The sequence below is a fragment of the Diadema antillarum genome, unplaced genomic scaffold (assembly GCF_040938485.1).
Source record: "Diadema antillarum isolate AM-2024a unplaced genomic scaffold, OU_Dant_1.0 seq00000407_RagTag, whole genome shotgun sequence".
Lineage (NCBI taxonomy): Eukaryota > Metazoa > Echinodermata > Echinoidea > Diadematoida > Diadematidae > Diadema > Diadema antillarum.
The window spans coordinates 54,986-70,347 of NW_027271395.1; the positions used below are offsets into that span (position 1 = coordinate 54,986).

General features: G+C 40.4%; 2 protein-coding genes across 2 annotated transcripts in view; one reads left to right on the forward strand and one right to left on the reverse strand.

Moving 5' to 3' along the window:
• The first annotated feature begins 477 nt into the window (after nucleotides 1-477).
• On the forward strand, nucleotides 478-3,961 carry LOC139732242 (uncharacterized). Its single transcript, XM_071643118.1, has 2 exons — nucleotides 478-505; nucleotides 996-3,961. Exons 1-2 carry the CDS (start codon nucleotides 478-480, stop codon nucleotides 3,959-3,961), a joined length of 2,994 nt encoding a protein of 997 aa, XP_071499219.1.
• A 6,073-nt stretch (nucleotides 3,962-10,034) lies between these two features.
• Nucleotides 10,035-15,362, reverse strand: part of LOC139732243 (C4b-binding protein alpha chain-like) — a 29,063-nt gene continuing 23,735 nt past the window's right edge. Inside the window, exons 7-12 of the mRNA XM_071643119.1 lie at nucleotides 14,723-14,908; nucleotides 14,116-14,283; nucleotides 12,263-12,448; nucleotides 11,658-11,864; nucleotides 10,971-11,132; nucleotides 10,035-10,051 (exon numbers count right to left, since the gene is read on the reverse strand). Of these exons, the coding sequence (XP_071499220.1) occupies nucleotides 10,035-10,051; nucleotides 10,971-11,132; nucleotides 11,658-11,864; nucleotides 12,263-12,448; nucleotides 14,116-14,283; nucleotides 14,723-14,908 (926 nt within the window). The remainder of the gene's footprint in view (nucleotides 10,052-10,970; nucleotides 11,133-11,657; nucleotides 11,865-12,262; nucleotides 12,449-14,115; nucleotides 14,284-14,722; nucleotides 14,909-15,362) is intronic.

Consider the following 15,362-nt stretch of genomic DNA (forward strand, 5'->3'; position numbering starts at 1 on the left):
GTGGCGTAACAACGTACTGCAACAGTTGTAACAGTAGTAAGGGCGACGGAGTGGTTATTGATGTAAAGATATCACGGCAGGTTCATATCAGGAACCTGAGATATCCCATAAGGTACTTGTGTATGGATTTGAGTATCAAAATTCGTGTACACGAATGTGCAACTCAGTTGATGAGATATACGTTAACGATATTTTGAAGTTGTGAAGTCCCGAGGGTTGTTGTGTTCGAATAAACACTACAGATTGGTTGAGATACTAGATCAGTAAGTGGCATGTGTGATTATATCCGACTCTGGTTTAACCCATGTGACAATTACTGGGGGCTTGTCCGGGAAAAAGTGTAGCATGCCATTTACTGTCGCATGGGTGTGATATAGAACCCGAGAGTCGTTTTTTTTTTTCTAGTAGGGGGAACAGTAACTTGGCTTCACTTAAAAAAAAAAAAAACCAGGACAAAACAACGAATAAAGTATCAAAATGGATGTAACCAAGCTCGCGGAAACTGGTGAGAAATTAGGATTTAGTGGATCTGAATTAAGAGCGTTTGTCAAAGAACAACAAGACATAGCGAGAGACGAGCGAGCAGAACAATTAGAAATAAGACGAGCTGAAAAGGCAACTGCCGAGTTAAGGTTGAAAATTGTAGAAACTCAAGAAAATGCAAATGCATCCACTTCCACCCCGGAAGTGAACAGGCCGAAGGCTAGGACCCCTAAGCTGCCACCATTCTACGCAGAGAAAGACGATCTAGATGCATATTTACAACGCTATGAAAGGTACGCGCGGAGCCAAGAGTGGCCCCAAGAAGAGTGGGCTATAAATCTGAGCGCGTTGTTAACTGGTAGTGCGCTGGAAGTGTATGCACGATTGTCGGCGGCAGATGCAGACAACTATAAGGAAGCTACCTATAGCTATGATCAATGTTGACACACCATATTTCACTGGCAGTATCGAAGCTTTATGCATGAAGACACCATTGTATGATTTGATCCTAGGCAATCTGGAAGGTGTACGAGCACCAGGCGATCCGGACCAAAACTGGACCTTGTCTATCAACCCGGCTGGAGCCGTGGAAACTAGAGGTCAGAAGAAACAGTTGGGTAAGCCATTCCGTCCGCTGAAGGTACCTGCACCCCTCGAGGAAACTGTCACACCAGCATTGTTGAAACAAGCCCAAGCAGATGATGACAGTCTTCGAAAGCTCAGGGAATTAGGGAAATCACAAACAGAAAAGGTGAGTGACCACTGTGCAGTATCATCTTTCTTCTATGAAAATGGCATCCTGTACAGAAAATTTCATTCACCCAAAGTCGAGTCAGATACTCTTTTCACACAAGTCGTAGTCCCAAAGCCCTATCGTGCCCAAGTCATGAGAGCGGCTCATGAAACCCTGCTTGGAGGACACCAAGGCGCAAAGAAGACCCTAGACAAAATACTCTCGAACTTCTTCTGGCCAGGAATTACTGGAGATGTTTCGCGATATTGTAGGTCATGCGATGTTTGTCAACGCACACTTCACAAGGGTAGGGTTCCAAAAGCCCCTCTAGGAAGAATGCCCCTCATTGAAGTACCCTTTGAGCGCATTGCTGTCGATATCGTGGGCCCAATACACCCGATGACTGAGCGCAAGAATAGGTATATACTCACCATCATTGACTATGCGACGCGATACCCCGAGGCCATTCCACTGCCTAGCATAGAAACAGAAAGAGTTGCTGAGGCCCTTGTCAGTGTTTTCACTAGAGTAGGGATTCCTAAAGAGATGCTAACAGATCAGGGTTCGCAGTTTACCTCTGAGGTAATGAAGCAGGTAAGTAATCTCCTGTCTGTAAGGCAAATTACCACTTCACCCTACCATCCCGCCGCAAACGGCCTAGTGGAGCGGTTTAATGGAACCCTAAAACAGATGCTCAAGCGTATGTGTTCAGAACGACCCGTTGACTGGGATAGATATGTTGAGCCACTCCTCTTTGCCATTAGAGAATCACCTCAGGATAGCTTAGGCTTCTCTCCCTTTGAACTCTTATATGGTAGGAAGGTGAGGGGCCCAATGACCATCCTTCGAGAACTCTGGACGGGGAACATAGAGACAGGTGAGACCAAAACAACATGCCAATACATGTTCGACCTGCGAAACAGACTCGAAGAGACATGTCATGCAGCCCGAGATCAACTTCAAAGGTCAGCATCTAGGTATAAACGCTACTACGACAGAAAGTCTCGACAGAGACAGCTGGAAGTGGGGGACTTAGTCCTCCTTCTTCTCCCCACGGACAGGAACAAGTTGCTCCTCCAGTGGAAGGGTCCGTTTGCGGTAACAGCCAAGGTGAGTGACACAGACTATCGAATAGATGTAAAGGGCAAGTCAAAAGTGTTCCATATCAACCTGCTCAAGAAGTATAACGAGAGAGAAAGTTCCCTTCTCATTTCAGATCCCTCAGCTGACGTAGCGTGCACAGCGGTTCTTGAACCAGATGACAACAAGATGACCAGCCCCAACCTCCTTCCGGAGATGTCAAACTCATCCCTACTCCAGCCCTACCCAATGGAGGCCAAAGAATCACTGGGTGATGTGGACGTAAACAACGACCTGACCCCGAGTCAACAAGCACAGGTAGGTGAACTCATGGGAAAGTATGAGGATATTTTCACTGATATTCCTGGCCATACCTCCCTTGGTGAACATGGCATCGAACTCACCGTAAAGGAGATCCCAAGATCAAAACCCTATCCAATTCCCCATGCCCTAAGAGAGACGGTTCAAGAAGAGGTGAGGACAATGCTGTCACTAGGGGTTATTGAACGTTCAAATAGTCCGACCGCCTCGCCTATTGTTTTGGTGAAAAAACCAGACGGAAGCAACCGCTTCTGTGTGGATTTCCGACGACTTAACAAGGTGACTAAGTTCGACTCAGAGCCAATACCAGATCAAGAAGAGCTGTTCACTAGGCTAGCATCCGACAAATTCTTCACCAAAATCGACCTTAGCAAAGGTTACTGGCAGGTCCCAATGTCTGAGAAATCTAAAGAGCTAACAGCATTCATAACACCTGATGGTTTGTATCATTTTAAGGTAATGCCGTTCGGCCTAGTGAACGCGCCGGCCACCTTCAGCCGGCTGATGAGAACCCTTCTCAGTGGACTGAAGGGAGTTGTCAACTACATTGATGACATCCTTGTACATTCGGACACATGGGAACAGCACCTCGACACCCTGGGCCTACTGTTCCAGAGGCTGAGGGACGCGAACCTCACCGCAAGGCCAAGTAAGTGTTCAGTAGGTCATTCTCAGGTCGAGTTCCTCGGTCACGTGGTTGGACTCGGCCACGTCTCACCTCGACCAGGAAAGGTGGAGTCGATCATGAAGGTAAGTCGACCAGAGACCAAGAAACAACTCAGATCTTTGTTGGGAATGACGAACTACTACCGTAAGTTCATCCCGAATTATGCAGCCATCGCGGCACCCCTCACAGACAAAACAAAAAAGGCGGAACCAAACAAACTGGAATGGGGGGTCCCTCAGGAGGTTGCGTTCAACACTCTCAAAAACAAACTTGACAATGCACCTATCCTCCACCTGCCTGACCTAAGCCTTCCGTTTGTGTTGAGAACAGACGCCTCAGAGATCGGTGTGGGCGCGGTCCTACTCCAAGCCCACGGGGATACGAAGTTCCCAGTAGCCTACATTAGCAGGAAACTCCTACCAAGGGAGAGAAACTATTCGACCATCGAGCGCGAATGTCTAGCGATTGTGTGGGCCGTTAGAAAACTTGAACCATATCTCTACGGCAAGGAGTTCGTGCTAGAAACTGATCATCACCCTCTCACGTACATGCAAAGTGCAAAGGTGATCAATGGACGAATCATGCGATGGGCGCTTGCCCTACAACCATATAGGTTTAAGATGGAGGCGATCAAGGGTACCGACAATGTCGGAGCAGATCTCCTGAGCCGCATGTAGTCAGTGAAAAGAAAACAAAAAGTGGAAGTGTAAATACATTTCTTGAAGGGGGAGTAAAATGTCACAGGAGAAATGTATTTGGTTTTTTGTTTCTATTTTATTAGAATATATACCAGTGAATAGAGTAGGAACAGTTGCCATTGCTGGTGTAGTATAAGTGCGTTGAAATGTGATGAAGCGCGATTTGTGTTGTAACAAAATGACGAGTGTGTTTTTTTATAACCCACTGCAGAAAGCTGTGTGGGGAATGCGATGAGACAAAAGCGATGCGACAAAAGGGTGGAATTTCCACAGGTGCCAGATTCCGCGGGCGAGCCGTCCAGGGTTTCTATGTAGTACATTGTGTAGTTTTGTACATGATAGGGTAAGAATATTTTAAGTGTGTGACAGACTGAGCAGGGATGTGGTCGAAGGAGGAGTCGTAGCAGAACCTCGCCAGTTATTAATCCTTTTAAGCCAGTCTGGACCACTTGAAGCCAGGGTTCTTTTTCCTCTCCACGGAGAAGAATACTATCCATACAATCAGCAGTAAGTACTCTCGGTTATTTGTGTATTTCTTTGTTTTTTTATACAGGAACAATAATGATGTGACATGAAACGCATTATTTGTCATGTATGCCGTGTGATATTGAATATCACTAACGTGATGGTGAAAACAGTGTTATAACAACATGATATTATTGAAGTTAGGTATGAATAAGACTGATACATTGATGTGTACTGTTTAGAGTACATGTTACACCGTGCTATTATACGAAATTGAGTATTTAAGCATCAAGATTTATGTACAAAAAAGTCAGATGCCCGTAGTATGTAAGGTTTCGTAACACTGCTTTGATAATTTAGATGGCAACTGGGTTTCGGGACTTCGCCCCAAAGTCGGCAATGCCATTCCAGATGCGGTGAAGGTTGCTGTCAACTACGATACCGGCCAGTGGAAAACCAGTTCACTGGATGTGCTGAACGTTGGCAAAATTACGCTCTTCAATCCGCCTGTCGACACTTCTGTATGCTTTTTTGCGTCCAGCAACATTGGTGATGTACACTGACAATTGAACACTGGATATTTCATGTACGGTACTAGGAACAGTGGCCAAACAAGTTAACTGGCGATGTTATACGCCCGATTATATTTGAGTTGGCTCATCACGTTGCAATTTGGAGAGGAGTGAGATGTTCATTAGTGCCTATGATACACGTCAACAATATATTTTTTTTTCATCATATATGGTGCGACCGTGAGGTGTTCTTTTTTTGTGTGTGCGTGCATGACTGACAAGATAAAGGGATAAGAAGCCCGAATGATTATTAGCTCAGCAAGAGCTTGGTGAGTTTATGTCCCTTTCACGTGCACGCCTTCCTATGGCGAATTGTGAGTGATGTACCTGGAAGTTTGTTTGAGGAACCGTGTATAGTGAGCTCGAGCATTTGATGCTCCATTGTGATGCTCTTTTCGTAGCATTTGGAGAAGGTTGAGAGAATATATATATATTTTTGTTGTTCGATAACATAAATAACTTAGAAGTTAAACACGTAATGATATATCAGTAGGAGGATATTTAGTCGCTTCATGTGTACCACTAGGACCATATAAGTGGGGGTGGTATATAGATGTTAATGGAGTAACGACTACCGGCCGTGTGTATAGTTACAATTATAATTTCTACCCCCCTTCTTTTTTGAGGAAGTGTTACAAGTGTTATCGAATCGTGTAAAACATGAGTATACTAGCCCATGTTAGTTAGCTAGGTCCCATACTCGCCCTAAGTGAAAAGTGAGTTGCAGAAGTGGCGTAACAACGTACTGCAACAGTTGTAACAGTAGTAAGGGCGACGGAGTGGTTATTGATGTAAAGATATCACGGCAGGTTCATATCAGGAACCTGAGATATCCCATAAGGTACTTGTGTATGGATTTGAGTATCAAAATTCGTGTACACGAATGTGCAACTCAGTTGATGAGATATACGTTAACGATATTTTGAAGTTGTGAAGTCCCGAGGGTTGTTGTGTTCGAATAAACACCACAGATTGGTTGAGATACTAGATCAGTAAGTGGCATGTGTGATTATATCCGACTCTGGTTTAACCCATGTGACAGAGGGAAATAAAGCGACATTGGCGTGGTATCAGCGTTTTCACCGTAGCGTTTTCGCCGGAAAATGATAAATAATTGAAAGATACCGTAAAATTCACGAGGAATTGCTTTTGTTGTTGTTGTTTTTAGATAAAAGGATATACACTGTATCATACGCTTTGGACATTCCCTTCGCCGTCTAGAATAAAGACTAAGCGCTGTGGACGTCATAACCTTTGGATATTCCCTTCGCTGCCTTGAATAAAGACTAAGCGCACCGCGTTTACAACAGAACACCTGTGAACATACCATAGAGCTGCATTTTACAGCTCTATGGAACATACAGAAGACAGTGCTCTTCTTTGTATGGCGGTTAGTTTCGATTCAGAAGTATAGGGATATAACAACGAGACCAAATTGGTTAAAAATTCATTTACCATGACTAAGCTACTCATTTGGAAATGCTATCATAGCTTGATAAGCATATCTATGCCCGACAAACAAAATGACACCAAAAAGGTTTTGCCACCTCAGATGGTACCAATATCTGGCCTGGCCCATGGACTATTATGATGGTAATTGCTTTTCGCCGTTCCTTCTTAGAAAACAAGCGGCACATTAATAGTACAGGCAGTCAGGGCTTTGGAAAGAGCTCTCGAAAGGGCTATGGAAAGGGCTATCAAAAGGGCTATCGAAAGTTGATAAACGCAGCCGACGAAAACAAGCGGCACATTAATAGTACACACACACACACACACACATATCTATATACATATATATATATATATATATATGCCGTTATATACAACCTGTTACAAAAATAAAACATTTTCCACTTTTGATCCTTAATAGTTCGAAAACTATACATCAGATAACACTGTCATTGATATGAGTAATAGTTGAAAAGCATGAATAGTGTTCAATTTAGTTGGAGATGATTTGAATATAAGAGCATGAATCACCTTCATTAAATCCATGATTAACTCTAAAGCTAAGTTCTAGATTTTGGTCAAATTTGAACCATCTGTATACAATCTTGAACTTGTCACAGGACCAATGAAGTGTATGTGAGTTTGTGCTTACAATGACCCTGAACAATAATTAATACATGAATAACACTTTTTCAGAGCACTCCTGACCAGGCTTTTGGTCTAGCTCTTGCTCCAAGGCACATGCGTACTTTATTAATAATTTATGATGGATTGCCATGGGCAGTGGTAGTCTGAATTTATGGTAAAGCATAAAATGCATGCACATGAAAAAGCAAGCGCATGTTTGCATGTGCTTGCATACCCTATATTCATAATGAATAAAGACACCTATGAAAGTGCAACTTCTCATGAATATGTAATAGAGCATTCAAACCCTGGTCACTGTTTGCTGTTCAGGACAATTGTCTGGGTGTTAATCACACACTTCCATTCACACCAATTAACCCTTCTGAAAATTAAAGTTTTGTACAAAGGGTTGAAAATAGAGCAAAATCTAAAACATAACCGAAAAGTAAATCTTTGATTTGATAAAACTGATTTGTGCTTTACTTTCCAAATTACCTCCAACAAAAATTGTACACTATTCAGCTCTTGTTCATATCAATGTCAGTGTTATCTGATGAATAGTTTTTGAACTATTAAGGATCAAAAGAGAGATTTTTTTCTTCTCTCATGATACCTAGTATATATATATATATATATATATATATATATATATATATATAATAATATATATATGTCATATCTTATATACGAATATCAATTTCATTTCATTTTGTTTAAAGGGGCTGGGAAAATGCTGTCTCGATGAGATGAAAAAACACACATTTGCTTTTTTTTTTCTAATGGGGTTACTCCAGTGAATTTCATTGTGTTGAGTGAGTGCTAAATATATACGAATCACTCAATTGGACTAAACTTAAAAGGAAGCACTGCTATACGAGAAACTTCCAGTGGGCTACATATTTACCTTTTCAATGCCAAACATTGATTTCAAAGAAGGCAAGGTATTATTAACTTTATTTTCTTTATTATTCTTTGCATGTGTACATAAAGAAGGCTTAGGAAGACAAATTTTATAAATCTTGCTTCCCGGCCGCGATATCCTTTGTCATCAATTGTCACATTTGTGTGTTTGCGCGCGTGTGTGTGTTTGTGTTTGTGTGTATTGTACATAAAATCTTACATATCTGCATCAAAAATTTACACAAAAGTATTTAGTGCACAGTGTAAATCACTTGTTTCTATTTATATACATGTACACATAAACTATATGCAGCATATAAACAGTACGTCATACATGTTATAAATATATAGTAACTTTTTTATTATGTAATAACTAAATGAAGAATGAGTCTCAAATACGCCGTGTGTAGATCCAAAAAGAAAGTTTTTATTCACAAAATTTTCAACCCGCCTAGGCCCTTCGTCAGCTTAGTATTTCATTCTTCTTATTATTATAACATTCGAAGTCCAGCACGTGGAAAATTCCAAGATGAACATATATACCTATGTATATATACAATATACATGTTTATATATATATATATATATATATATATCACGAAGGAAAACTCAGGGGAATGATTCTCGCTTCTGTTTTCACTGGGAAAGACGAACATTAAATATTCTAATTTATGACATCGGAAAAAATTTGTATTTAGCAAAGCAAAGGTCTTTCTTGTCTTTATAGATACACATAAAGTGTTAAATCTAAACAACAATCCATTGAAATACACTTTCGCAACAAGAGCTCTATGTCTAAGAATAAAGACACTTTCTCAGGTATGTTTTCCCCAGTAGTGTAATCTGTAACAATACCATTAACGTACGGATATTATTGCCCAAAAGCCATTGGTTTATAGACAGAGTCTTATCATCTTCAAAGCTGCTGTTGATAATTCAGCAACCATATCATTTCTTCACGAATCTACTTCAGAGCTTATAATCTTATTCTCAAATTTCAAATAATTTGACTAAACTAATCACCTCAGCTAATATCTTCCTTTTACATTTATTCTGCATGCTTTTCAGCGGCTTTTATTGTGGAAGAAAACTCCAAAATCTCGTCCTTAAATTCCAAGTAATTTGATGCAACAGCTTGAGTTTTCCTTTAACATCCATCTTACAATCTCTTTTGCAGACTTTTTATGGAAGCTAATACTAAATGTGTGACCAAATAATTATCTGGTCATCAAGGATACTGATTGATATGTATTTTCTAAACTCGAAATTATTTTCTTTTACTTCAATTGAAAATTATCATGTTGTATTTTTAAAACTACTTCATTATCTATGATATCGCGAACATGGAACATTCTTGTGAATCAACTTGGTTTTTTTTTTTAGATCTCCTACACGTTTCTACATGTGTCTAAAGAAAATTGTAAAAATGCATGGGCGCTATACCTCCCCGCGAAACACGAAGAAACTGCTGAAACCCAGTTGGAGCTCTTCCGTTGATTAGTCTCCGTATGTGCTACCGCATTCATCTCCATGTAGTTCGGGTCAATGTTAATAACAACCTTCGATCAATATCGAAGATCGGAACACGTAAAAGAAGACATTGGTCAATGATCATGGCGAGTACTTTTCCAGTGAAAAGAAAAATATCCAGCTAGGCTGTTGTGCCTGCCTTTCTTCTAGCTCCGTGATTGGTTAAAATGTAATGAAGGGATCAGACAAGTCTAGGAATGCTTCGGATGTCTTCGTCTACTTGTACAATCATGCGTACATGTACAGGTGCGCTCGATTTTACAGCTTCCCCGAGATGAGTTTAAGTGACTGCCAATGACTGCAGGAGGCGGAAACTGCCATCAGCAATACTAAGTGTTTGATTTTAACCACTGATGAAATATCAGTAGTATGGGTTAAATAGGAATAATGTTTCTGAGTGATTTCTAACTATGAAAACGCAACATACAAAACTGATGCTTTGTATAAACGATGGATACGTCACTGTCCGTTCTCTGTTCCCTGTACACGTATGTCAGGTACATGGTTCTTCACAGTTCGGTGTTCACTGCGTGAGATAAAAAGAACATGCAAATTAGATTATTCATGGGTGTTACATTCGACGGGAGTAGGTCCTATCATTAACCAGAGCGAAGTGCACTGGTCTGTTGGTAATCAAATTGCGTCTGAGTGCATGATCTCGTATTCATCCAAGGTGGAAATAGTGTTGACTATATTTCATTTAACAGCTCCGAACATTATGAAAAGTAATTTGATCTGTCCACACAAAAGGGACATATATTTTCTTTTTTTATGTAAAGACCTAATAACGTTGTTTTTTAGAATAAATGTATTTTAACAGAATAATCAGCTGATTTTATTCTGAATCCTTTTCTTTGGCTACTTTTTCTTGTTCGTCTACTTCCTCGATACGATTCTATCACTAGCGATTTCTCGTATTGCACGATTAGCCAGAGTAATACCGAACACCTGTATTTACTAGACGCTACACCCACATTACTCTCTTAGTCTTCCTGAGTGTGTGTATATAAGAAAGTTAATGGTACATTAATGACGAGTTTCAATGCAAAAGCAGAGTTATAACGTTGATTTCAAAGCTTTGAAAAAGAAGAAAAAATCTTTTCAAAGATGCTGCACTCGTTAGATAACAGGAAGTATTTTTTAGAGACATAAGTAGAATTGTCAGATATACATTTTGGTCATATCTTTATCTTTTCAGCATCTTCGCTATCGAATATCTCAAACTGATAAAGACGAAAATGTCGATTTTTGCCTTAAAACTCTTCATATAATTGTATATTGTATGTATACAATAATGTACGAACATTATTATAATGCATGGGTGACAAGGCAGTCAGACAGAAACAGATAGAAATATGCATCATAGTTATACAGTGTATGTTCAAAATAAGGAGGAATATACAACGGAAGACGCGGAGGGATAGTTCTGGTGATGAACTGCTTACAAGCACAACGAACGTTGGGTTTCCACACCCCATCATCGCAGAATGCTTTGGGACCACCAAGTCTGACCATCCCTGGAGTTTGGGCGCAATGGAAGATGTGTACCTCGCCGTGGTGAAACAATTCGTCCACCACGTCCGTGTTCACTGGTCCCGTGCAGTTAGCTGCAAGGTACATGATAATGAATAATGTATGTATGTTAAGTAGCGTGAACGACATTCAGCGAGAGATTTGGATACCGTCCATCCCTTACTAACCAAAAATTATTTTAATAAGTTGATTCCTTCGACATGGCAAATACTATCGGGACCTGGCGTATGGATTCAGAAGATGTCGGGTAGCCTTCTCGATGCCTCGAGTTTCTGAGATTTTCATATCTACTGATGCTTCTTAACAAACAAACATCGTCGTTGTGTCTAGGCCCATACACATTAAATGAAAGTTGTGATGTTGGCATTTTGTCGATTTTCGTTTTGAGAATGTCGGGCAACAAAAGGATGAGAGCACTTGTACAAGCTAGTCGTAACCCGTGCCGTTGCACTTCTCACACCAGAGTCTGTAAATAACATTGATGCTTTCATTCTACTGTTTATTGTGTATTGCTAATTTTAATCATTGTAGGTTGCTTTGTTTTCAACGCATGTAACCAATTAGGGAAATAGCTAGCAGGACAGTGTGAGACCTATAACCTCTGCAGGCAAGCCGAGGTCCACCGATGTTGAAGGACCAGGCCCCTGATGAGCAGGTGGCGCTCTGGGGGCCGTGCAGGTATAGATCCGCTTCGCACAGGAATTCGACCGTGTCACGGTGGTTGTAGGTGGAATGCATGGACTCACCCGTCATGGTGGATTTGTGAACAAGGCGAGCGTCATCAAAGGAGGGGATTTGGCACTTGTCTAATGGTGAACAGAATAAGATTATACAGAATCTGATGATGATACACCTAGACGCAACCCTTTTAATTGTTAAACGAATGAGATTGGATTTTTTTTAAAAAAGTAATGATTACATTTTTCGTCCAATGTATAATCTGATATTTTGTTTACGACACATAACACATACCGCTTTGGAAAATTCTGCAGTGAGGTTAATAAGTCTGCGGCCCTAGAGCAACCAGCTCTTTTTGTGAGAACGTTATAAATTCCCTTTTAAAATCTAGTTTTGTGCATCAGGATGCCGGCATGATTTTATGATGGCGTGTAACTGTATGCAGGTACTATCTCATGCTTTCATTCAATCGTGTATCGTGGGGACCCATGCGGCCCATGATCAAATTCCATCATCATATACGCACCATAGCATTGTAGGAGCATTGGATCCGGTTCCCATTGGTTAGTAGAATTGCAGTAGGAGTACTGTGGGCCAATGGGAGTCTTGTCATTATCACATTCTAGGTCAACTCTTTCGTCATGCTCGAAGAACCCATCCGTTGGATTCCCCCAATAACTGACGCCCTCTGGAACTTCTGGTACCGGACAGCCTGCGATGTGAGACAGAAGACGTAACAGGGATCGTAATCATTATCGTCCCTCTATGGAATGTAGAGCTCAACAGCATGTTACCAACCTGAAATTGTGTTGACATACCTAAGAGGTGACATAATAAAACACGGTCATTCTAATGATCTCATGGCCATGGCACTGTGCATAGTGCTAGAAGTTTCCCCTTACAACTTTTAGAATGCATGTTCCCAGATGAATATCTATCATTGATTAAATTGAATTGAATTGAAATGAATTGAACAGGTTTTTACTAAGAATCTTGTCTGGCAGCCAAAGGCTGAATTGCACATGTTTACAATCATAATCATAACAATAGATTATTTCAGTGTTCTGTAAACACAATGAATATAAAGACATGACATTAAAAAATATTACGGTGGTCACATGTGGCAAATCTCGAAACAAATGATCAATCAGTGAAGGTACCAGCCCAATCAATACTGGAATTGCATTTTTAAAAAAACGAGAAAAGAGAAAAAAAAATTTAAAAAGATATACTGTCAACATGGCGACACACTGCTCATGGCTGAAAAAAAAATACCGTTACTATTACAACTAATAATTCAACTTTATCAGTGAGGGGACCAGCATTAACTTCTCAAGGCATTTTATGAAAAGTAACCGAATGAGTAGGAACCCTGTACTGTACCAACAGCTTGTCAACGAATGGTTCTGCTCGTCAGGTCCTCGAGCCATTACCTGGAGGGGATTCTGCCCCTAAGAGATCGTATAGTTTTGGTTGAAACATAACTCCAGGTCTCCAACATTTTGGGTGAAATAACGAGAAACCTCTTATGAAATATGAGAGAGTATGTAATTCCAAGAGGAATTAAACGTTTATTTGATGAAAATTGGTTTTGAAATGGCTGAGATACCCCAAACAGAGCAATCCTAATAAAAGATGGGACCCACCTTTTCTTACAAACGCTTTGTTTTACTTTGTTTTTGTATATCTCAGCCATTCGAAAAACGATTTTCAGCAAATAAACTTTGAATTCTCTTAGAATGGTACGCTTTGTACTATTTCACAAGTGGTTTCTTGATATCCCGCAAAAAGTTAAAAGCCCAATTCTCATCTCCACCAATATGTACCATTATAGGCCTACCACTATACCTTTAACACTTTCACTCCAGCATCGATTGGGAGGACACTGGGAAATGCCAAGCGTTCTGTTATTCCATGTCCTCTACTTCTGATTGTGACTCTTTTTTTTTAATCGAGCCTATTACCCTCTCTCTCTCCCCTGTGAGAGGCTAATGATAAAAACTGACATAGGGGGAGGGGGTGACAGAGGGCGAGTGTTACAGGAATACGATAAATAAGTACTATCATTGAAAGTTCCAGTACACAGAATGATGTTGCATTCATACATGTTGGGTAAAAACAGGCCTACAAATAATGACAAAGAGTGTAACAATTAGTTGAAAATATACGTTAAGAGGTACTGTTAAAATGAAAAGGATAAGACCAAGATTAGCATCAAGTCAAAACTGAGGTGACTTGCAGGTTAATATACACCTGCATGCACACATGCAAACACATGCAAACATACATGTACATAATCATACACATTCATTATACCTATGATTGGCCTAGCTATGTGAGTTAAATTGTTTTGCTGCTATAGAGACTTTTAACGCTCACCTCTTGAGACACATTCGACGGCAGGATTCCAGGTTCCGTCGTCACAAGTCGTTGTGACAGTGTCACCCGAGCCTTGTAGAGAATAACCGGGCAGACACTGGAACAAGAGAACTTCTCCGGTACCGTACGATGCCGTTCCGTTCGTATTATCTGGAGCTGCACAAGCCGCTGTAAGGTAATCAGAACATTTTAAGAGTAATAATGTCTGAATGAGTACACCGATTTGTTTTTCCGTGGGATTACCTTCCCTTTTTATTTTGCATTTATTTCACATTTATTAGCGTTCATATGACGCACTATCAGGTACAAAACTGAGTCTTTTTCTTAAGCACCATTCATGACACCTTCTGCGACCAATGACGGCAAACTTAAGAGTGTTGCGCCAATTTATTTTGAATGCGATGGTCTGTGTAATAAGTCATTCTTTTTTCGAGCAAAATTTCGCAGATTAATATTAAACAAAAAAAAATCGATTTCAACTACACGTAAGTCACGAGTTGATAATCGTTCATGCCCTATACACTCCTCACGCAGCCTCATTTCGTGAGGCATGGTGATACAGCATAACTTTGGGAAGACTGTTTTTTCTATGGGCATTGCTTCTTACCTTGACATGATGGTAGGCCGGTCCCTTCGTAGCTCCAGGAACCATCAGTGTGACAGGTGGCAGAAGAAGACCCCGTGACCCCTCCTTGCGGGCAGGAGAACTGAACCGCGTCCCCGGGATCGTAGGAAGTTTTGTCGGGAGTGGTGATTACACCGCCATCACCGACATCAGGTGGTACGCACGAAACTAAAACGAGACAAATAGAGTTTTAATTGGCTCTTCTTATGATGAAGGTGACAGTTTATGATATAGAAGTCATATGATGACAATGGTGCAATGCCGGTATAACAACCGTGTTTATCATCATCATCATCATCATCATCATCATCATAATCGTCACATTTTAACAAATTCATACTGTAAACTTTATTTGGATCATGATAAAAACACTAATATTTTTATTTCCATTTTGATGTGATTATCTCATGTATTGCGGATTTCCATGCAGGAACTGGTCAATGGAACTCATGAAAGAAATGTACATGATAACAATTATCACGATATATGATATATTATAATAATTGTTTTGTAATGATGATGATGATAGCAATAACAACATTGGTAAACTAAAAAACAGGCGTTATTACACATAAACAATATGTCCATTACAAATTTGTCCTACTATAAATGCACATTATTC